This window comes from Schistocerca piceifrons, chromosome 1 (assembly GCF_021461385.2).
Source record: "Schistocerca piceifrons isolate TAMUIC-IGC-003096 chromosome 1, iqSchPice1.1, whole genome shotgun sequence".
Lineage (NCBI taxonomy): Eukaryota > Metazoa > Arthropoda > Insecta > Orthoptera > Acrididae > Schistocerca > Schistocerca piceifrons.
In genome coordinates, this window is record NC_060138.1 from 460,405,748 (window position 1) to 460,429,513 (window position 23,766).

At 43.7% G+C, this 23,766-nt stretch overlaps 1 protein-coding gene across 1 annotated transcript in view; it reads left to right on the forward strand.

Moving 5' to 3' along the window:
- The window catches only part of LOC124736535, a 264,204-nt gene that overhangs the window by 17,874 nt on the left and 222,564 nt on the right, over positions 1–23,766 (forward strand). The window contains exon 3 of the mRNA XM_047248575.1: positions 11,393–11,615. Within this exon, the coding sequence (XP_047104531.1) occupies positions 11,393–11,615 (223 nt within the window). The remainder of the gene's footprint in view (positions 1–11,392; positions 11,616–23,766) is intronic.

Consider the following 23,766-nt stretch of genomic DNA (forward strand, 5'->3'; position numbering starts at 1 on the left):
ATGGTATTAAAATATCGTTAGGGAACTGTTCATAACTGCATTACTCACCCGACTGTGGCGCTACCATGACCAAACTGCGAACTACGGTTCAGTATAAAGGTGGGTGCAAAGCGATCAGACGTCACTTGACTTTCAGATTGTGAACCGTAATCATCAACTAACGAAAGTAAATTATTCTCTAGCGAAACATGGCTCACTATCCTCCTACAGAGATTGTTGATATGATGTTAATTTTAGGTGAATACCATAACAATTACGCTGCAGCTGCGCAATTGTATGCGGATCGTTTCCCAAACAGGCGACATCCAAGCGAAAACATTATTCGAAATTCCAGTCAACGAGCTCGAAATGGATACATGCACCGTCCACCTCGTCATCGCGAATACAATGAAAATGACACTCGTACCCTTACCGTTCTCGCCTGTGTTCAACTGGATCCCGAAATTAGTAGTCGTGCGATTCAGAGACAAACTGGAATTCCGAAATCAACTGTTTTGAGGATTTTGAAGGCACATAAATATCGTGTGTATCATATCACACTGACACACATTAACGCCGAAAGATATGCAAATACGATTGCATTTCTGCCAATGGGCGTTGTAAATGATAAGAGGTGGCAATGATTTTTTTAGATACGTTATGGTCACCGATGAAGCCACATTCAAAAACAATGGCGAATTAAATCGCCATGATTATCATTATTGGTCCCCTGTCAATCCACACTGGCACAGACTCGTTGACAATCTACTCGAATGGTCGTTAATGATCTGGTGTGGGATTTTAAACAGTTACTTGATAGGATCGTATTTTTTTGACCGAAATGTTACTGGGGAATCTTATTTACAACTTCTCCGCGATGATTTGTTGGAGCTAATGGAAGATGTTGATTTAGAAACTAGGCAACGAATGTCGTTCCAACAGGACGGAGCAGCTCTCCATTACGCTAAAAATGTGCGGAACGTTTTAAATTTACGGTACCCTGGTCGGTGAATAGGACGCGGCGGACCAATTCAGTGGCCTCCACGTTCACCAGACCTAACATCTCTTGATTTTTTTTCTTGTGGGGTTATTTAAAAAATATTGTTTATGAAAGACAGCCCACAACCATAAACGATATGAAGCAACGCATTCGAAGAGCGTGTGCAGCCATACCACGGGATGTGCTGCTCGAAACTGTGGACAACTTTCGCAGACGATTGACTTTATGCATTGAAGCAAATGGGGATAATTTTGAACAATTTCCTCGTGGCTGATTTCATTATTTAAGCACCCCAAATTGTGAGAGGCAAGGGGACTCACACTAATGAAGCACCCCATGGAAACATCATGCTACTACGTCCATGTCGTTATTCCTCGGTAACGCTAAAAGTAGGATACAGTACATTTTGCACAAAAATAGATTAATTTGGCGTAACGAAAGAATTGGTGCCAATTTTTTATCGATTTGATAAGTCTTTCTCGGATAATTCTAAATAAATCAGAGTTCTTCCCCAGTTTTACTTTTTTCTCTATTTCAGCGCCATCTGTCAATGGTTTAAAAATGTTTCAGACAAAATTTGATTACTTTGTTATGGAGAAACCGGATCTGTGATAAAAAAAATGGGTGTTTCCATTTAATATTTGAAAGTTGCCCCCGGCCCCGCCCAAGGGGGCGGGGGCTGGGGGTCACGTGTAGTATCATTTTATGTCCCCCTTTGAGCTTACGAACTTGTCTTACCCACTATGTTTACCCGATGTATAGTTTTCGAGATAATCTCATCCGAAACTTCAGATGGACCACAGAGTATATAAAACGCGCTGTAAGTCGTTTTGCAAGGCGTCTATCATCATCGCAATAAAATAGTCCAAACATGTGCGATCTCCCGCTTGCCGGCCGGCGGTACACAGCTGTGGCTCCTGCAACATTGGAGCGACTTCCATGTGTTTGGCCCGATGAACGATGCACTAAGCGGGAAACGATACGTGGGTGGTGGGGAGGTTACCGACGCAGCAAGACTTTGACTCCGACGTCGAGCAATCGTGTCATGCGGGCATACAGACTTTTCCAGTAAAGTGGAGTGAAGTCCTGTCATTGAACGAAGATTATATGGAAAAGTAAGGTTTTGCAGCCAATAGAGTGGGGCATTATTTGGTATATTGGAATCCTGAATAAAACCAACCTTCTTTCAAGAAAACGTGTAGCGTTATTTATTTAACACCCCTCGTATTTGCGTTCTGCAATGAGTCAGGCACGGTTACTGAGTTTGGCTATATTATCAGTAGTGGAAGATTGGTGCAAATGGTCACATGCTTGTTAGACTAGTGAGAAAGTAATGAAATAATTAATGTGGTACTGAATAAATACTGCTTGTATATAAAATCCCTTAAGGATCAATAAAACCTACTCGAACGTAAATACTATTCTCCTTCGATCTACAGTGATCACTGGAGCTAAGCAACAATACCAGACGGAGAGTCGCCACCATAATCTAAATCAAAGAGTGCCGGTCGGAATCTGCTGCCAAAGTCTGAAGGCAGAGTCTGTGTCCATCGAAAACTGATGGCAGAGGCTGAATGGAGAGTCTGTGCTCATCGAGATCAGGTGGCAGAGCGTCGAAAAACATCGCTTCTGTACTCTTCCCAGCGTCCCCATGAAAAAAGAACTGGACACAGATTTTCAGCTGCTAATCAAGACACGTAAGCTGTGATCAAGACACGTAAGCAGTGATTGCCCAATGAGACCTTCGAATCCCTCTGCACAGAGAATTTTGAAAATAACCAACCGAAAATTCCTATGTAAGAAGATAGATAGCTGATAAGCGGCCACTATAGCGCCAGTCTGTTATTGCATCCATTTGTTCAAAAAACTTGAAACGCTACCGACAAGTTACTTCGGCAGAACTGGAGGAACATGTCTTGGCGTGGCAATCGCTAGCCGCAGTGCCGGGCTATCAGCTCCCTCATGTCGAGATCAACGACTGGTCTCAGAAGTTCCTCCCCAAGAGAACTGGAAGCGTAACGGACAGAGTTCTCTACAGAGGCAAGAGACGCCCACCTGTTCGCAGCGGTCAAGCTGGGCCACTTGTCCGTCGCCAGCCCAGGACACTGGCAGAGTTGTTACTCTCTGCCTAGGGTGAAGGGGCGAGTACTCTCATGATTTCCTCTCCCCAACAATTTAGCCACAAGGCAGAAACATACGAGTGTTTCATAAATCTGGCAAAAAAAGTGAGAAGAAATGCTTTTTTCGTAAATAACTCACTTTACTTCTCGACTCGTCTCCTTTGAGCGCTATACACTTGGCCCTCTTCAAGAAAACGCTTTTAGTACTTTAGAGAAATCATGGACAACCTCTGGCTGGTCAGACGAGGATTTGAATCGCCATCCTCCTGAACACGTGACCTAGAGGAGTAGCGCAGTGGTTAGCACACTGGACCCGCATTCGGGAGGACGAGGGTTCAAACCCGCGTCCTGTCATCCTGATTTAGGTTTTCCGTGATTTCCCTAAATCGCTTAAGGCACATTCCAGGATGGTTATTTCGAAAGGGCACGGCCGCTTTCCTTCTCCGTCCTTCCCTAATCCGAGCTTGTGCTCCGTCTCTAATGACCTTGTTCTCGATGCGACGTTCAGTACTAATCTCCTCTTCCTTCTCCTCCCCTTCCTTCTGAATACATGTACAGTGCCTTACTGCTGCGCCACTTTTCTTGGTTTGGCTACAACTTTTTTGCTAACGCAGCAGTTGTCAATGTAGTCGTCAGTCTACTTCCTGTTCAGGAGTCTGCTGAGGCAGTCGTGTTCTAAATATCAAGTTGCTAACTGTAAGAATTTATTCATGTTAGATTTCAATTGTAATTGAGACGTTGTCTGAAACAAGGACTTAACTGACATCTAAAGCTGACAGTAAATCTTACATTTTACACTATCACGTCACATATTCTGAAACCATGTATTTCATTTGTATTTTATTCAAATTTAGTCCATGTACGAGAGTTTGAAATGAATAAAAAAAATTATTTAAAACTTTTGAAGCTCTGTATCTCGATCTGCCAGGTGTGAAAATTACCGAACTATCAGCTTAATATGTCATGGTTGTAAAGTACTAACACAAATTCTTCACAGAACAATGGCGAAAACGTTAGAAGCCGACCTTGTAGAAGATCAGTTTGGATTGCGGAGAAACTTAGGAATATGTGAGGCGATATTGAGCCTACGGCTTATCTTAGAAGATAGGCCATCCTACGTTTATATCATTTGTAGGCTTAAAGAAAACTTTCGACAATGTTGACTGGAATATTCTCTTTGAAATTCTGAAGGTAGTAGAAATAAAATACAGGGAGCGAAATGCTATGTTCAAGTTTTGCAGGACTAGATGGTAGTTGTAAGAGTGGAGGGACATGAAAATGAAGCAATGCTTGAAAAGGAAGGGAGACAGGGCTGTAGCCTATCCCAGATGTTATTCACCCTGTACACTGAACAAGCAGTAAAGGAAAGCAAAGAAAAGTTTTTGCCCATGGCATTTCAGTTCTGTCAGAGACAGCAATGGACTGGGAAGAACAGTTGGGCGGAACGGACGATGTCTTGAAAGGAAGATATAAGATGAACATCATTAAAAGCAAGACAAGGACAATGGAATGTAGTCGAATTAAATCAGGGAACGCCGAGAGAATTAGATTAGGAAACGAAACAAATTTGTAGACACGTTTTGCTGTTTAGGCAGCAAAATAATTGATTGAAGTCCGCGGTACAGAAGCTATAAAATGTAGACTGGCAATGGCAAAAAAAGCGTTTCTGGAGAAGAAAAAATTGTTACTATAGAATAAAGACTCGACTGTTAGGTAGTCTTTACTGAAGCTATTTGGCTGGAGTGTAGCGAAGTATGGGGTGAAACACGGATGCTAAACAGCTTAGATAAGTAAACAATAGAAGCTTTCGAAATCTTATGCTGAAGAAGAACGCTGAAGATTAGATGGGTATATCACGTCACTAATGAGGAGATACTGAATAGAACTGGAGAGACAAGACTTACTAACTTGACTAAGAAGAGATTGTTTGACAGGACAGGTTCTGAGAGATCAAGGAATCACCACTTTAGTACTGGAGGGAAGAGTAGGAGGTACAAATTGTAAAGGGAGACCAAGGGGTGAATACAGGGTGGCCCATTGATCGTGACCGGGCCAACGCTCCCACGAAATAAGCGTCAGACGAAAAAACCAACAAAGAACGAAACTTGTCTAGCTTAAAGGGGGAAACCAGATGGCGCTATGGTTGGCGCCCTAGATGGCGCTGCCATAGGTGAAACGGATATCAACTGCGTTTTTTTAAAATAGGAAACCCTATTTTTATTGCATATTCGTGTAGTACGTAAATAAATACACTCCTGGAAATGGAAAAAAGAACACATTGACACCGGTGTGTCAGGCCCACCATACTTGCTCCGGACACTGCGAGAGGGCTGTACAAGCAATGATCACACGCACGGCACAGCGGACACACCAGGAACCGCGGTGTTGGCCGTCGAATGGCGCTAGCTGCGCAGCATTTGTGCACCGCCGCCGTCAGTGTCAGCCAGTTTGCCGTGGCATACGGAGCTCCATCGCAGTCTTTAACACTGGTAGCATGCCGCGACAGCGTGGACGTGAACCGTATGTGCAGTTGACGGACTTTGAGCGAGGGCGTATAGTGGGCATGCGGGAGGCCGGGTGGACGTACCGCCGAATTGCTCAACACGTGGGGCGTGAGGTCTCCACAGTACATAGATGTTGTCGCCAGTGGTCGACGGAAGGTGCACGTGCCCGTCGACCTGGGACCGGACCGCAGCGACGAACGGATGCACGCCAAGACCGTAGGATCCTACGCAGTGCCGTAGGGGACCGCACCGCCACTTCCCAGCAAATTAGGGACACTGTTGCTCCTGGGGTATCGGCGAGGACCATTCGCAACCGTCTCCATGAAGCTGGGCTACGGTCCCGCACACCGTTAGGCCGTCTTCCGTTCACGCCCCAACATCGTGCAGCCCGCCTCCAGTGGTGTCGCGACAGGCGTGAATGGAGGGACGAATGGAGACGTGTCGTCTTCAGCGATGAGAGTCGCTTCTGACTTGGTGCCAATGATGGTCGTATGCGTGTTTGGCGCCGTGCAGGTGAGCGCCACAATCAGGACTGCATACGACCGAGGCACACAGGGCCAACACCCGGCATCATGGTGTGGGGAGCGATCTCCTACACTGGCCGTACACCATTGGTGATCGTCGAGGGGACACTGAATAGTGCACGGTACATCCAAACCGTCATCGAACCCATCGTTCTACCATTCCTAGACCGCAAAGGGAACTTGCTGTTCCAACAGGACAATGCACGTCCGCATGTATCCCGTGCCACCCAACATGCTCTAGAAGGTGTAAGTCAACTACCCTGGCCAGCAAGATCTCCGGATCTGTCCCCCATTGAGCATGTTTGGGACTGGATGAAGCGTCGTCTCACGCGGTCTGCACGTCCAGCACGAACGCTGGTCCAACTGAGGCGCCAGGTGGAAATGGCATGGCAAGCCGTTCCACAGGACTACATCCAGCATCTCTACGATCGTCTCCATGGGAGAATAGCAGCCTGCATTGCTGCGAAAGGTGGATATACACTGTACTAGTGCCGACATTGTGCATGCTCTGTTGCCTGTGTCTATGTGCCTGTGGTTCTGTCAGCGTGATCATGTGATGTATCTGACCCCAGGAATGTGTCAATAAAGTTTCCCCTTCCTGGGACAATGAATTCACGGTGTTCTTATTTCAATTTCCAGGAGTGTATGAATGTTTTAGTTGGACCACTTTTTTCGCTTTGTGATAGATGGCGCTGTAATAGTCACAAACATGTTGTTGTTGTTGTTGTTGTGGTCTTCAGTCCTGAGACTGGTTTGATGCAGCTCTCCATGCCACTCTATCCTGTGCAAGCTTCTTCATCTCCCAGTACCAACTGCAACCTACATCCTTCTGAATCTGCTTAGTGTTTTCATCTCTTGGTCTCCCTCTACGATTTTTACCCTCCACGCTGCCTTCCAATACTAAACTGGTGATCCCTTGATGCCTCAGAACATGTCCTACCAACCGATCCCTTCTTCTAGTCAAGTTGTATCACCAATTTCTCTTTTCCCCAATCCTATTCAGTACTTCCCCATTAGTTATGTGATCTACCCATCTAATCTTCAGCATTCTTCTGTAGCACCACATTTCGAAAGCTTCTATTCTCTTCTTGTCCAAACTATTTATCGTCCATGTTTCACTTCTATACATGGCTACACTCCATACAAATACTTTCAGAAACGACTTCCTGACATTTAAATCTATACTCGATGTTAACAAATTTCTCTTCTCCAGAAATGCTTTCCTTGCCATTGCCAGTCTACATTTTATATCCTCTCTACTTCCACCATCATCAGTTATTTTGCTTCCCAAGTAGCAAAACTCCTTTACTACTTTAAGTCTCTCATTTCCTAATCTAATTCCCTCAGCATCACCCGACTTAATTCGACTACATTCCATTATCGTTGTTTTGCTTTTGTTGGTGTTCATCTTATATCCTCCTTTCAAGACACTATCCATTCCGTTCAACTGCTCTTCCAAGTCCTTTGCTGTCTCTGACATAATTACAATGTCATCGGTGAACCTCAAAGATTTTGTTTCTTCTCCATGGATTTTAATACCTACTCCGAATTTTTCTTTTGTTTCCTTCACTGCTTGCTCAATATAGAGATTGAATAACATCGGGGAGAGGCTACAACCCTGTCTCACGCCCTTCCCGACCACTGCTTCCCTTTCATGTCCCTCGACTCTTATAACTGCCATCTGCTTTCTGTACAAATTGTAAATAGCTTTTCGCTCCCTGTATTTTACCCCTGCCACCTTCAGAATTTGAAAGAGAGTATTCCAGTCAGCATTGTCAAAAGCTTTATCTAAGTCTACAAATGCTAGGAACTTAGGTTTGCCTTTCCTTAATCTAGCTTCTAAGGTAAGTCGCAGGGTCAGTATTGCCTCACGTGTTCCGATATTTCTTCGGAATCAAAACTGATCTTCCCCGAGGTCGGCTTTTACTAGTTTTTCCATTCGTCTGTAAAGAATTCGCGTTAGTATTTTGCAGCCGTGACTTATTAAACTGATAGTTCGGCAATTTTCACATCTGTCAACACCTGCTTTATTTGGGATTGGAATTATTATATTATTCTTGAAGTCTGAGGGTACTTCACCTGTCTCATACATCTTCCTCACCAGATGGTAGAGTTTTGTCAGGACTGGCTCTCCCAAGGCCGTCAGTAGTTCTAATGGAATGTTGTCTACTCCTGGAGCTTTGTTTCGACTCAGGTCTTTCAGTGCTCTGTCAAACTCTTCACGCAGCATCATATCCCCCTTTTCATCTTCATCTACATCCTCTTCCATTTCCATAATATTGTCCTCAAGTACATCGCCCTTGTATAGACCTTCTATATACTCCTTCCACCTTTCTGCTTTCCCTGCTTTGCTTAGACCTGGGTTTCCATCTGAGCTCTTGATATTCATACAAGTGGTTCTCTTTTCTCCAAAGGTCTCTTTAATTTTCCTGTAGGCAGTATCTATCTTACCCCTAGTGAGATAAGCCTCTACATCCTTACATTTGTCCTCTAGCCAACCATGCTTAGACATTCTGGACTTCCTGTCGATCTCATTTTTGAGACGTTTGTATTCCTTTTTTCCTGCTTCATTTACTGAATTTTTATATTTTCTCCTTTCATCAATTAAATTCAATATTTCTTCTGTTACCAAAGGATTTCTACTAGCCCTCGTCTTTTTACCTACTTGATCCCCTGCTGCCTTCACTACTTCATCCCTCAAAGCTACCCTTTCTTCTTCTATGGTATTTCTTTCCCCCATTCTTGTCAATTGTTCCCTTATGCTCTCACAATTTTAGACGAATAGTTGGTAACTGGTAGGTTTTTTAAATTAAAATACAGAATGTTGGTACGTTTGAACAGTTTATTTCGGTTGTTCCAATGTAATACATGTACCTTTGTGAACTTATCATTTCTGAGAACGCGTGTTGTTACAGCGTGATTACTTGCAAATACCACATTAATGCAATAAATGCTCAAAATGATGTCCGTCAACCACAATGCATTTGGCAATACGTGTAACGACATTCCTCTCAACAGCGAGTAGTTCGCCTTCCGTAATGTTCGCATATGCATTGACAATGTGCTGACGCATGTTGTCAGGCGCTGTCGGTGGATCACGATAGCAAATATCCTTCAACTTTCCCCACAAAAAGAAATCCGGGGACGTCAGATCCGGGGAACGTGCTTCGACGGCCAATCCACCTGTTATGAAATATTTTATTCAATGACGCTTCAACCGCACGCGTGCTATGTGCCGGACATCCATCATGTTGGAAGTACATCGCCATTCTGTCATGCGGTGAAACATCTTGTAGTAACATCGGTAGAACATTACGTAGGAAATCAGCATATAATGCACGATTTAGATTGCCATCGATAAAATGGGGGCCAGTTATCCTTCCTCCCATAATGCCGCACCATACGTTAACCCGCCAAGGTCGCTGATGTTCCACTTGTCGCAGCCATCGTGGATTTTCCGTTGCCCAATAGTGCATATTATGCCGGTTTACGTTACCGCTGTTGGTGAATGACGCTTCGTCGCTAAATAGAACGCGTGCAAAAAATCTGTTACCGATCCGTAATTTGTCTTGTGCCCAGTGGCAGAACTGTCCACGACGCTCTTAGTCGTCGCCATGCAATTCCTGGTGCATAGAAATGTGGTACGGGTGCAATCGATGTTGATGTAGCGTTCTCGAAACCGACATTTTTGAGATTCCCGATTCTCGCGCAATTTGTCTGCTACTGATGTGGAGATTAGCCACGACAGCAGCTAAAAACCTAATTGGGATCATCATTTGTTGTAGGTCGTGGTTGACGTTTCACATGTGGCTGAACACTTCCTGTTTCCTTAAATAACGTAACTATCTGGGGAACAGTCCGGACACTTGGATGATGTCGTCCAGGATGCCGAGCAGCATACATAGCACACGCCCGTTGGGCATTTTGATCAGAATAGTCATACATCAACACGATATCGACCTTTTCCGCAATTGGTAAACGGTCCATTTTAACACGGGTAATGTATCACGAAGCAAATACTGTCCGCACTATCGGAATGTTACGTGATACCACATTCATATTTTTTTACGTACTACACGAATATGTAATAAAAAATGTAGGTTCCTAATTATGAAAAAAACAGTTGACATCCGTTCGACCTTTGGCAGCCCCATCTAGCGCGCCAAACATAGCGCCATCTGGTTTCCCCCTTCAAGCTAGACAAGTTTCGCCTTTGTAGTTATTTCGTGAGATATTTGGCCCGGTTACGATCAATGAACCACCCTGTATATATAAGGAACTGAAGCGGAAAGGAATAGGAATGGCCGGCCGGATTGGCCGTGTGGTTCTAGGCGCTACAATCTGGAACCGAGCGGCCGTTACGGTCACAAGTTCGAATCCTGCCTCGGGCATGGATGTGTGTGATGTCCTTAGGTTAGTTAGGTTTAAGTAGTTCTAAGTTCTAGGGGACTGATGACCACAGATGTTAAGTCCCATAGCGCTCAGAGCCACAGTTATTCGGGGATGAAGAGGATTGCAGAGGATATACTAGCACGGAGAGCTGCATCAGACCAGTCTTTGGACTAAGTTGACAACAACAACAAGAAGAACGACTCAGGTAAGTCATTGTTCCAGATGCAAATGGTTCAAATGGCTCTGAGCACTATGGGACTTAACATCTTAGGTCATCAGTCCCCTAGACGTAGAACTACTTAAACCTAACTAACCTAAGGACATCACACACATCCATGCCCGAGGCAGGATTCGAACCTACGACCGTAGCGGTCGCGCGGTTCCAGACTGAAGCGCTTTTAACCGCGTAGCCACACCGGCCGGCCGTTGTTCCAGAGAACTGATAGTTACATCAATGTTGTCATGAAACTGTCGGAACGTATAACTTCACTATTCATAGACAACAAGACAGTCCTCTTCGCTCCAGTGTGCTCAGTGTCGTACATTTTCCCTTTACGGAACCAATCGATCGTAGAATTATTTCGTTTCTCTGTCTTTCAGTTGTCCGAAGTTCTTGCTGTTGTGACTGTAGCTAAGGCCTCGAATATCATGAAGATTCAATGTTAGAAGATTCAATGTACTAAAATCCTCTTTTACTCTAAATATAGCGTAAATACATTCTAAGGGAAAAAAAAGAAAACGACGCACCGCGAATGGGACTCAATAGCGCCCTCTGTGCTGATGCAGACTTCAGTTTCTGGCCAGGATGCGAGAGTGGTGATGTTGTGACTGTGCAGTGCTACGCTGTAGCGCCTGGCCTGTTCCCTCCCACAGGTGGTGCTGCCGATCGAGGCGTCGCTGTCGGCGCACGACCCGCTGGCGCGCTGGGAGGACCACGAGGCGTGCTGGCAGATGCAGTACCGCGGCAGCCTGGGCGAGACGCTGCTGCACGTGCTCATCATCTGCGACACGCGGCTGCACACGCGCCTCGCGCGCACCCTCATCAAGTGCTTCCCCAAGCTGGCGGTCGACGTCGTCGAGGGCGAGGACTACCTGGGTGAGGGAGGGCAGCCCTGCACCGCAGTGCCCGCTGCTGCAACTCGGCGGTCCACGTAACGACAACACTGCTTTAGTAGACCTCTGTACCTACGGGGTGTCCCAAATCTTTACATTTTAAATTGTACCTGCCGCAGAGGACACTGAACTTGGTATTTTTATGTGTGGAGCTTATAGTCGGAAAATGAACCACTCGCACCCAAACCTTCAAATGTCAGACACACGGATCGGTACCAAACGTTGTATGTATATATAGTATCAACCAAAACTCCGGTTTTTTCTTATTATACACTACTGGCCATTAAAATTGCTACACCTCGAAGATGACATGCTACTGACGCGAAATTTAACCCACAGGAAGAAGATGCTGTGATACGCAAATGATTAGCTTTTCAGAGCATTCACACAAGGCTGCACCGGTGGCGACACCTACAACGTGCTGACATGAAGAAAGTTTCCAACCGATTTCTCATACACAAACAGCAGTTGAACGGCGTTGCCCGGTGAAACGTTGTCGTGATGCCTCGTGTAAGGAGGAGAAATGCGAACCATCACGTTACCGACTTTGATAAAGGTAGGATTGTAGCCCATCGCGATGCGGTTTATTGTATCGCGACATTGCTGCTCGCGTTGGTCGAGATCCAATGACTGCTAGCAGAATATGGAATCGGTGGGTTCAGCAGGGTAATACAGAACGCCGTGTTCGATCCCAACGGCCTCGTATCACTAGCAGTCGAGATGATAGGCATCTTAACCGCATCGCTGTAACGGATCGTGCAGCCACGTCTCGATCCCTGAGTCAACAGATGGGGACGTTTGCAAGACAACAACCATCTGTACGAACAGTTCGACGACGTTTGCAGCAGCATGGACTATCAGCTCGGAGACCATGGCTGCAGTTACCCTTGACGCTGCATCACAGACAGGAGCGCCTGCGATAGTGTACTCAACGACGAACGTGGGTGCATGAATGGCAAAACGTCATTTTTTCGGATGAATCCAGTATCTGTTTACAGCATCGTGATGATCGCATCCGTGTTTGGCGACATCGCGGTGAACGCACATTCGAAGCGTAAGCGTGTATTCGTGATCGCCATACTGGCGTATCACCCGGCGTGATGGTATGGGGTGCCTTTGGTTGCACGTCTCGTTGCACTGGACGACAGCACGTGGCACGAACTACATCGGTGTTTTGGTTGATTCTCTATCGACGTCCAACGTTTGGAACCGATCTGAGTATCTGACATCTCGAGGTTTGGGCGTTAGAGGGTACAGTTCGGGCAAGATAACTTGGACAATGCGCAGAAACGAATTTTCGTCGTGTGCGCTGGACGAGTCCATCCTTTTGTTCCGAATGGTCGACCGCCTCAACCGACTGTAAAATGTCGAATCATAACATCTTCAGTCGTCTATTTTAAGTCGATATTTTATTTAAGCAACCAGTTTCGGGGCTACATTACGCCATCTTCAGGCCTTCTGTGCGACTTGTACGAAGAATCCCTTCTCTGCTCCACTCAAAATAGAGGCCAGCATTCAGTTAGTGGCGTGGGCAAGTGATAATCAAAGAGATCGCTGTGTCAATAAGTGATCTACGGATACCAGTCACTGAATTCTGGCCTCTATTTTAAATGGAACAGAGGTGGGACTCTTCCTGCATGTCAGTAAGGTGGCCTTACCATGGCGTAAGTAGCGCTGAAACTGGTTGCTCAAATAAAATAACGACTTGAAATTTAGACAGCTGAAGATGTTTTGATTCGACATTTTATACTGAACAGCCGTGAACCCGCAACCATCTGTATAATGATGGACCAACGTAGTCTATTGCCTGTTCTCTGTCCACCTGGACATTTCGAACGTTCTCATTGCTGTCTCCTTAGTATGTAGCATGGCACCGGAGTCTTCGACCACTGAAGGCGCGGCAAAAGCTCTTCGTAATCAGACACTTGTTACTCTATGCAATACCATTAAATTTGTACCAAAAGAGGCAAACTAGGAAGCAGAAATCTCATTAAAAAGTGTGTTTGGAAGCGTAGCAGGCACTGCTGTTGCGCAGTAAAGAGAATAAAGAAGGAGGTGGAACCATAACTTAATTGCTTCCCAAGGCTTCACTACATCATGAAAGACGCAGAAGGAGAAAATTTTATGTTTCTGTAATATTGACGAAAAGGGCATTAGAAGACAAACTTAATTTCTACCTGACGTGTTTCTTGTCTTACATTGTCATTATATAGGAAGTAATGATGTCTCCTACACTACATTTTTTACCCATTTTAATCCTTCTGGTAGCACGAGATCACACTTGTTTTGCTTTGTTTGATCTTTTGTTTTTCAAATTATTTCCGTTTCAGTACTCTAATGAGAAATTATTGATTTTGGAAATCCAAATGTATGAGAGGCAGTGAAATGGAAACGAGATAGATAGGAAAGCATTGGCCAGTCGCGAGGAGGACTTGCGCACTGAGGGTTCCGTACAAACTGAATTAGGTATGTACTCTGCTCATCCACTCCAGGAATCGAGGATTTTGATCATTTTTGTCTGTGGCAGACACTGGTACTGGCAAGACATCCGTCCCAGGGATTCCAGGACTAACAAAAGAAATGCTTTCTTCATGTGATATAACTACAAATTAACAATGTACGGATTCTTTTCCTTTAGTTGTCGTGGGAAACCTTTCTGCTTGCCAAATGTCATGATCCTACCTCAATGGGAAGTACCTATAAGTTTTAATGAGTGAGTTTACAAGCATCAAAATATGTGACATACTCGTAAAAGGTCGTATCTTTTAAGTGCATTGACTTAGAACCTTCAATTTATACATCGCCAAGGGACCATAGAACTTATTGTGTGTCACAAATTTCAATTTGATATGCCCATCCGTTCACGGGATAAATGGTTTCGGAGAGACAAACTGCCAACAAAGTGTCTTACAAGGGTTCCGTTTTTCCCGATAGAGGTACGGAATCCTAAATAGTAAGTAAACTGTTCGGTTTTTCAAAAGTAGTGGCTACAACTGTTAATACACTTACCCAACTGCGAGACCAGACGGTCAATGCCTTCATCAGGAAAGAATGTATGCGTTTACCAAGAGAACTATCATTGTACCCAGGCGTGGACCTGTTCGTCCGAAGCAAATCGACAGCAAAGTATGTAAATCGCATGGGGAGAGGTCGGGACTGTATGGAGGATGTGTAACATGTAGCTGAGTATTATCCTACAACAGAATGATGCCGTCCTTCAACATTTCTGGGCGTTTGGATCTGATGGAGCGGTTCAATTTTTGCAAAGCGTTCACGTGGATTTCCATATTTCTGGAGCCCTAAAGAGAGACATTCGTGGTCGCCAATTTGCTTGGACGAAGAAGTGCGCCCCGGTTGCAGTAATCGTCTTTTTCCGTGAAGGCACTGACCGTCTCGTCTCACAGTGGGATAAACGTATTAACGGTTATCGGCATTACTTATCAGACAAGACTGACCGTCAGACAAGACTGACCGTCTTGTCTCACAGTGGGATAAATGTATTAACGATTATGGGCATTACTTATCAGACAATAAATTGTTTACTTACTATTTTTCCATTTGCTTCGTCTTCATTTAACTGTCCCTTGTATTTGATGGAGAGCAAAGGTAACAGGCATACTACAGAAAATTCTAAGACTAAAGTGCCAATGGGTCGGACATGTAACTCGACAAGATCAGAGGAGGTGGATCCCTGTAATTGTACACTGGAGACCATGGAACCACAGGAGAGACACTGGAAGGCCCGGAAAGAGACGTCTTGATGACGTGAAGATGGAGGAAGGAACACGACTGTACCAGATGGTTCAAAACAGGAGACAATGGAAACAAAAAAAAAATGGTTCAAATGGCTCTGAGCACTATGGGACTTAACTGCTGTGGTCATCAGTCCCCTAGAACTTAGAACTACTTAAACCTAACTAACCTAAGGACATCACACACAGGCCGACTGACAATGGAAACACATGTGCGAGAAGCCGAGTGTGCTGAGAACCGAGTACTTGCTCTCCACATGTTCCGTGAGTATGCAGATTAGACTGGTGCTAATTCTATCACCCAAGTTCAAATAAAAGATTACCTCCTTGAAGTTAATAGACTACTTGAAAACTCAACCGCCGCGAACACTGGAAACGTTATTTGATAAGAACCTGCGCGCACCAGGGGCATCGCCTATTGCTTATGGTTGGAGGACCTGGACATTTCAACTGAATGATTTACTTTAAATTTTTAGATTTAATTTTACACGTCTAGTTCGTTAGGATCAAACTGAGGAGCATATCACTCAGGTCAGGTATCTTTCTAATTATAAGAAACTAATGGTTGTGAATAGAAACGTGTGAGAAGCTGATTCGTTCAGGCCTTAGAGAGATGGTCACAGAAATGATTACACAAGAAAATCTGAGGAGATGCTTTCAGAACGTGAAGAAGATTCATCAGTAAGTACACATAAACTTCCCGCAACATACATATTTTGAAGAATACAGTGTGGAGAGTACTGTTGGACCAGCAATTGTATCCCTTTTGAAGCCATTTTGACTATTTTTCGACCGTGACTGTCTCACGAAATATGTAAAGGTTTTTTTTAAATTACCGCTACGAGTCATAAACTTTGTCAACTAATGTATTACTTATTTATTTAGCCTCATATTTCTAGGGAATATCTCATCTTCAAGCTATGTGGCATTACAAAAACAACTTTACAATAAGGTCATACTGATGTTGCATAGTCTTTTCGTAAATGCTGTGGTCATCCTGTGGAAGAAGAGAAAACTTAGTGAGAGGTGATGTCACTTTGGAAGCTGGACTGATGTTTGCACGAAAGTATTTTGTAACAGTCACTCACTTTGTTCTTCTGGCGTGGCAGTCTCGTTGTGATGCGCTGGGGTGTCTCCATTTCCGTGGCTCTCTTGGTCACTGTTCACAAATTGTCACCAACATAGCAGTAACTTGGAGACACGATCACCAGCAGTTCTGTAGTGCAATGGACAAGATGGCGGTCAAAATAAAGCTGGTTTCGAGTTGACTATCGATTTGTCGATCTATGAGGTGTCAGATGTTTACATCTCTTCTGCACGTCTTGTTATCGTATTACAGATGTAGGTTGACGAAATACATTACAACTTGAGCACCTGTTACTATATTATTGAACTTATCAAGATATAAGCTTTTTATTTTACATATTTCTAAGCTATTGCTGGGGCTATAGTCAAACGAATGTCATGTTATGTATCTTTTATTCTAGGAGTACTTTAATGAAATTGGAAAATAAATATGATTTTTTAAGTCTGTCATTTCTTTCAGGATCTCGTTATTCCCCATATGGCCATGGATGAATATTTCCATTTCATTCAAGATGTCCATTTTCCAGCTCTTTTCTAAATTATGTGGTTAAATGACATCTCACATCCCACAGAGAAACTAAACGAAGTAGGAATTTATAAAATTACATGCAGTCATTACAACAAATATTACATTGGCCAAACGGGGAGAAATTTTAAAACCCGCTTTAACGAACACATTGACTGTTTCAGACTTGGCAAACCGAAGAAATCAACTATAGCGAAACATATAAATGAAACAGGACACAGTGTTACAATAGACAACGATCTCAAAGTACTACATAATTTAGAAAAGAGCTGGAAAATGGACATCTTTGAAGAAATGGAAATATTCATCTTGGCCACATGGGGAATAAGGAGATGAAATGACAGACTTCAAAAGTTCATACTTCTTTTCCAATGTCACTACAGTACTCCTAGAATAAAAGATACATGACAGTCGTTTGACTCTAGTCCCAGCAATAGCTTAGAAGTATGTAAAATAAATAGTTTATATCACGACGTGTTCAATAATATTGTAACAGGTGCTCAATTTGTAATGTATTCCGTCAACCTACCTCTGTAATACGATAACAAGAAGTGCAGAAGAGATGTAAACATCTGACACCCCATAGATCGACAAATCGATAGTCAAATCGAAACCAGCTTTATTTCGACCGCCATCTTGTCCACTGCACTTCAGAACTGTTTGTGATCGTGTCTCCAAGTTACTGCTACGCTAGTGACAATTTGTGAACAGTGACCAAGAGAGCCACGGAAATGGAGACACCCCAGCGCATCACAACGAGACTGCCACGCCAGAAGAACAAAGTGAGTGACCGTTACAAAATACTTTCGTGCAAACATCAGTCCAGCTCCCAAAGTGACATCACCTCTCACTAAGTTTTCTCTTCTTCCACAGGATGACCACAGCATTTACGAAAAGACTATGCAACATCAGTATGACGTTATTGTAAAGTTGTTTTTGTAACGCCATTTAGCCTGAAAATGAGGTATTCCCTCGAAATATGTCGCTAAATAAGTAATACAACAGTTGACAAAGTTTGTGACTGGTAGCGGTAATTAGAAAAAAAAACCTTAACATAATTGTACCCCTATCGCAAGCAACATATGCAACTGATGTGACCAACGATTTTGGACCCAAAATTCAGTTCTGTCAGTGGATTAAATTTTATTGATTGCACTGAGACCGGCGATCGTCGCTGTCAGCTGTTGCTATGACTTTCAGTTGTTACTACAAGATAGAAGTTTATTACGCCAATGTAAAACCAAATATTCATTTGCTATTGTCAATGCCTTGTACAAAAATACTCAAAGTAGCAGGTTGTGGCATAGGGGTTTGGGGCACTCTGTATCACCACGTGAGGTGGCGCAGCAGTTAGCACACTGGACTCGCATTCGCTAGTGCGGAGCTTCAAACCCGCGTCCGGCCATCCTGATTTAGTTTTTCCGTAATTTCCCTAGATCGCTTTAGCCAAATGTCGGGATGGTTCCTTTGAAAGGACACGGCAGATTTCCTTCCCCATCCTGCCCTAGTCGGGGCTTGTGCTCCGTCTCTGATGACCTCGTTATCGACGGGACGTTAAACACTAATCTCCTCCTCCTCCACTCTGTATGTTTTACGGTTGGGACCGTTTCTAATGACATCACCATTCGCGCAGCCAGATGGCGGTTGTTACCCGCTATTTATGTGCAATACGCTACATTTGTCTTATGTTGTGGATCGACTGCGTCAGTCACAGCAACAAGCGTCGACGTTTGCAGGCCCTCCTGATTTCGCTGCAATTTTCTGGCGAACAACCGAATCATCTGACAACGGACTCCTGTTACCGAACACATCGTTTATGTGTTAGGTTGGTGCGTAAGTTAGTAGTGTTTCATTTTGAGTGTTGGTATTGCGGTTACTACGACTTTATCTGTCGGTTGTCATTTTTTATTTGCAGTTCGCTGTTGCTATTTCTGTTTACATTCTGTCATTTTGAGATAGTGAGTAGAGTATGGACGCTAGAAAATTGACTGCCAAGTGGAGAAATCGAAACATTTCCCAAATATTCTTCTGTCTGAGTTCAAAAGTGGGGTGGCTGTAGCGGAGGCAGGCAGAAACATTTGCGTCGTGTATGTGGGCAATGCGACTGCTCAGGACAAGGCAAGAAATGGTTTTCTCGTTTTAAGGAGGATTGTTTTGACATTAGTCACTCTCCATTTTTCAGGAAAAACTTCGTGATTTGATGAAGATCGTTTAAACGCATCAATCCACAATGATGCACGTCAGTGTACTCGAGAACTGGCAAATGTGATGAGGTGTGATCATTCCACCCTTGTGTGACATCTGCATGCAGAAGCGAAGGTTCAAAATCGGGTATACGGGTACCGCATGCTCTAAGCCAAAATCACAAAAATCAGCAGGTGGCCATATGTGCATCTCTGGTTGCTTGTCGTCGAATGGTTCGTGAACAATATCGACTATTCCTATCATTTATCGTTACTGGTAACAAGAAATGGTGTCTTTACGCTAGCGTATGGAAAAGAAAGAGACGGTTGAGCCCAACCAAAACAGTAGCTCTCGTGGATCCACAAAAGATAGTGCATGGGGGCTTAATTATTATTAATTTTGAAAATGATTTCTAATTTTGGTGCTGTATGTCCGATTACGCTGTATCTCGTAAACGGTTGGCCCTGACTAGTATTATTACGCTATCTGACTGCATAGAACAACAACAAAGAATGAAATGGAAATTTTCGTTAACACAATTAATTAATTAAGTCTCCAGCAACTATAAAACCTACTAAACCAAAGCACAAGTGTAATTGTTCTGTGTGTGGGAGTGTGACTCAACGTACACATCTGGCACGGTTCTTCTTCAACAAGACAAGAAATTTTAAATACCATTTATACTGAAGTAACTAAAAAATAGAAATACTGTAATTGCGTAAGGAAAGCAGAATTACACTCTAATACAAGAACACAAGCCAGATGCTTTGTTGACTGAACCTGTAATGACGCATTATTTAGGACATTGAAATAATGAGAAAAAAAAGAAAAGTAGTTTGTTACCTTAATTTATATTGATGAAAAGCACTCTAATCATTACAATATCTCCACACCGACTCGCTACTACCATATCTCAACCAGAACTCTCCAATATCACATCTCAGCAAGCACCGCCTACTAGCACATCTCAACAAACACTCTTCACTACGACATCTCAGCACCGACTACTACGAGACCTCGACAGGCACTGTGGAGGCGGCTGAATAATACTCTTTGGCGCAATCTCTGGCGCAGTGGCTCAGTGTAGCCACCTTTCAATAGTCTTATGCATTTGGGGGAACAGCGACGGTGTAGTGTACTACGAATTGCTTCCCCCAGGGGTACTCATCAGTGCTGGCATTTATTGTCAACAACTGAGACATCTTATAGACGCAGACGAGGAACAACGACCAGGAAGACTGCGTGAAGTGATGGTACCCCACCCTAACGCCCACCCGCGTACTGCTAGACTTGACAAAAAACACTATATAGGAGTTGGGTTAGGAATTCATTCCAAACGCGCTTTATTCATCTCAGATTTTCACCTTTTCCGCCCTCTATCGAATAGCCTTCAAGGAACTTCTTTTCCGATTGAAAATACCCTCCGAACATGGCTCGACGAATTCTTCGCCTCAAAACCACGTGATTTCTAGAGCCGCGCGATCGAAAAGTTACCCAGCATTGGCAGACTTGTAAGTATGAAGGAGAATATATTATTGATGACTCAAGCCCCTGTTATGTGTATCTCTTGTGTTTATTAATATTATGGAAAAACGCTATGAACTTATGCACCAACCCAATAGATACTGTGAATAGTAATCACATTATAATATTTCTTTGTGAAATGCCCATATCTACGTTTGCACGATGTTTTCATGTTGAGGGCCGATGTGTCGGTCAGCCTCTATGTGGTTTTTAGGTGGTTTCCCACCTCCTACTCGGTGAACACCTCACTGGTATTCACGTCACGCCTCAGTTACATTTAGAAAACGTTCACACACTTTCACAAGGAATAACAGTAGGCGCGTAAGTGACCTGATATATGACAGCAACATTTGTAGTTAAGATGTGAAATAGACTGATTTTGAACAGACTGCTTTGAAAATATAAAATTTACAAAGTTACATGTTTCTTGACGGTAGCGCTCATTCGAAGTGGAGAAAGAATATTGTTGCTTTCACCACATTCAAATGCTAAACTGTTATTCAAATTATTTTATCGTATTCTATGTTTATGTGTCCAATGCTGTCAAGCGTTAGGAAACTTAAGTACAGAAAGGGTATAACGTCATTACTCTTTCATTGTAAAAAATTTTTTTCTTTCGTCAGGAGATTTCCAGCCGTTTAATGTGAAACGCTTCCCTAATTCCCTTTCCAACAAACCTCCAAATTCTGTTAACAAAGTACATTGTTCTTTTGTTGTGGGTATTTATTACTTATAAGAGTGCAGTATAATATTCGCCACCAACGTGCTGTTACTTGTCAATAACCCTGTTTTGATCTCATCGTCATCTACATATGTACACCGCAATCCATCTTACGGTGTGTGGTGGAGGATGCTTCAAGTACCACTATCTGTTTCCCCATTTCGTGTTTCATTCGCGAATGGCGCTTAGGAAGAACGGCTGGTTCAAAATGGCTCTGAGCACTATAGGACTTAACATCTGAGGTCATCAGCCCCCTAGAACTTGAACTACTTAAACATAACTAACCTAAGGACATCACACACATCCATGCCTGACGCAGGATTGGAACCTGCGACCGTAGCGGTCGCGCGGTTCTAGACTGAAGCACCTGGAACTGCTCAGCCACCACTGCCGGCGAAATACGGCCGTCGATAAAGCTCCATGCGACATCTAATGTCTCCGACTTTCTCGTCTTGATCATTTCGCAAGACGTATTCGGGAGGAGGTAACGTGAATTTCAGTAGTAAACTTCTCCGTGATGTACAACGCATCTCTTGTAGCGTCTGTCACTGGAATTTGTTTGTTGATCGTCTCGGTAAACTTCGGCTCGCATTAAACAATCCGGTGACGAAATGCGCCCTTCTTCGTTGGGTCTTCTCTATCTGTTCTCTTACTCCTACTAGATAAGTGTCCATAATGATGAACAACACTCAAGAATCGATCGGACGTGTGTATTGTAAGTCACTTGTTTAGTGGACGAAATTACACTTCCTTAACGTCTTCCCAGTGAATCATAACCATGAATAAAACAGTAGTTTCCCCGTTGTCGTCAAACTTATCCTGTATTTATCCAGAAAGATGCAAGAAACAGAACAGTTTAAAAAGTTGAAGACAGAAACAAAATACTTGTATTCGTCTTCAGAGTAATCTCCTCTGGCCACAACATGTTTTTGTCGGCGTTTATAAACCTCTCGGAAACTGCCAGCAAATGCTTCTTTTGGAATCAATCTTAGCACAGCTGTCACCTCAGAATAATCATTGGACAGCCGTCGAAACGTGACTCAAACCGCTGTGCACTGCAACCATGATAGTTGCTTACCTTATTTTTTGTAGAGTTGATAATACCTTGTGTGTAAAAGATAGATCTCAGTGACATATGTCGGTGACGTCTGCAGCAGTTATAGATGTTCCCTACTGCACCTCATTCAATTTCTGTGTCAGGATTTAGGAACAGCTCCATTTGCATACATGTCTTATCATTGTACACGCTGTTTTTCCGATTAATCCGATTTCAATGTTGGAGAAAATCGCCGATTCATGGGAGCATTTTTCGCACTTCGTCGGTGTTGTCTGTGGTTATGGTTGTCCATGGTCGATCCAGACTGAGATGTATCAACAAGTTTTCTTTCCGTCCCAAAAGCGTTTGAATCATTTGTAAAAACATTTTCTGGTCATTGGTCCTAATCAGCTCTGTTACACCTCCGTCAGTGTTCTCTACAATTTGTAACACGACTTTATGTTTATCAGTCTCCCCATTGTATTGCACTGTCAATTTTTCTACTCATTGCAGCCACAGCAGACATGCCTGCTTCAATTTGGTGCGTTCCTCATTACATAGCGCTTCTTAACATTTGTATTCATGTATAAGAATAGGTTTCGAATAAATTTGGACAATTAGTTATTGATCAATTCACCATTCTCGTTAGGCATTACGTGTAACCAGCGGTGCTTGCTGAGGTATTTGCTAGTGTTGAGTGGTACTTAAGATAGGTAAATAAATTAGTGAAATCAATGTGAAGTGAAGTAGAAATTAGAAAATAAATGAAAAACTTAGTTTAGTTTAGAAGAGTTACACACTGGCAAACAGCAGGCAGAGCAGCAGTGGCAACGGCCGGCTCTTGCAAGTCAGCACATTCAGGAGAAGCCATCGCCCTCCCCACATAAGCGGAAGCTGTCGATTCAGCCGTCAGGGCAACGCCCGACCGGCTCACGTGTTTCTCAACTGTCACATGTGATCAAAGGCCCTCGCCTACATTCCAAGAGCCACAGACCGACGTTAAGAAGATTCTTTGAGAAGCTTTTCAACGTGACAGAAGAGGCAATGGCCGTGAAGTCGTTCACCTCCAGTGAAGTGAAGTAAATAAATAAGCGAGACGCAGTGGGCCCGACAGTAGTTTTCAGTTCAGTTTCGGTTTGAGTTCAGTTCCAGTACAGTTCAGTCGGTGCTGAAGACCGTCATGCAGGAAGAGACTACATCGTACACAGAAGCACCAAGTCCGCCACTGTAATGGAATAGCAAACAGCAGCCTCGCCGACAGAAGTTAGAAGGTATATGAAGACTAATTTTTACGTACCTGGGTGA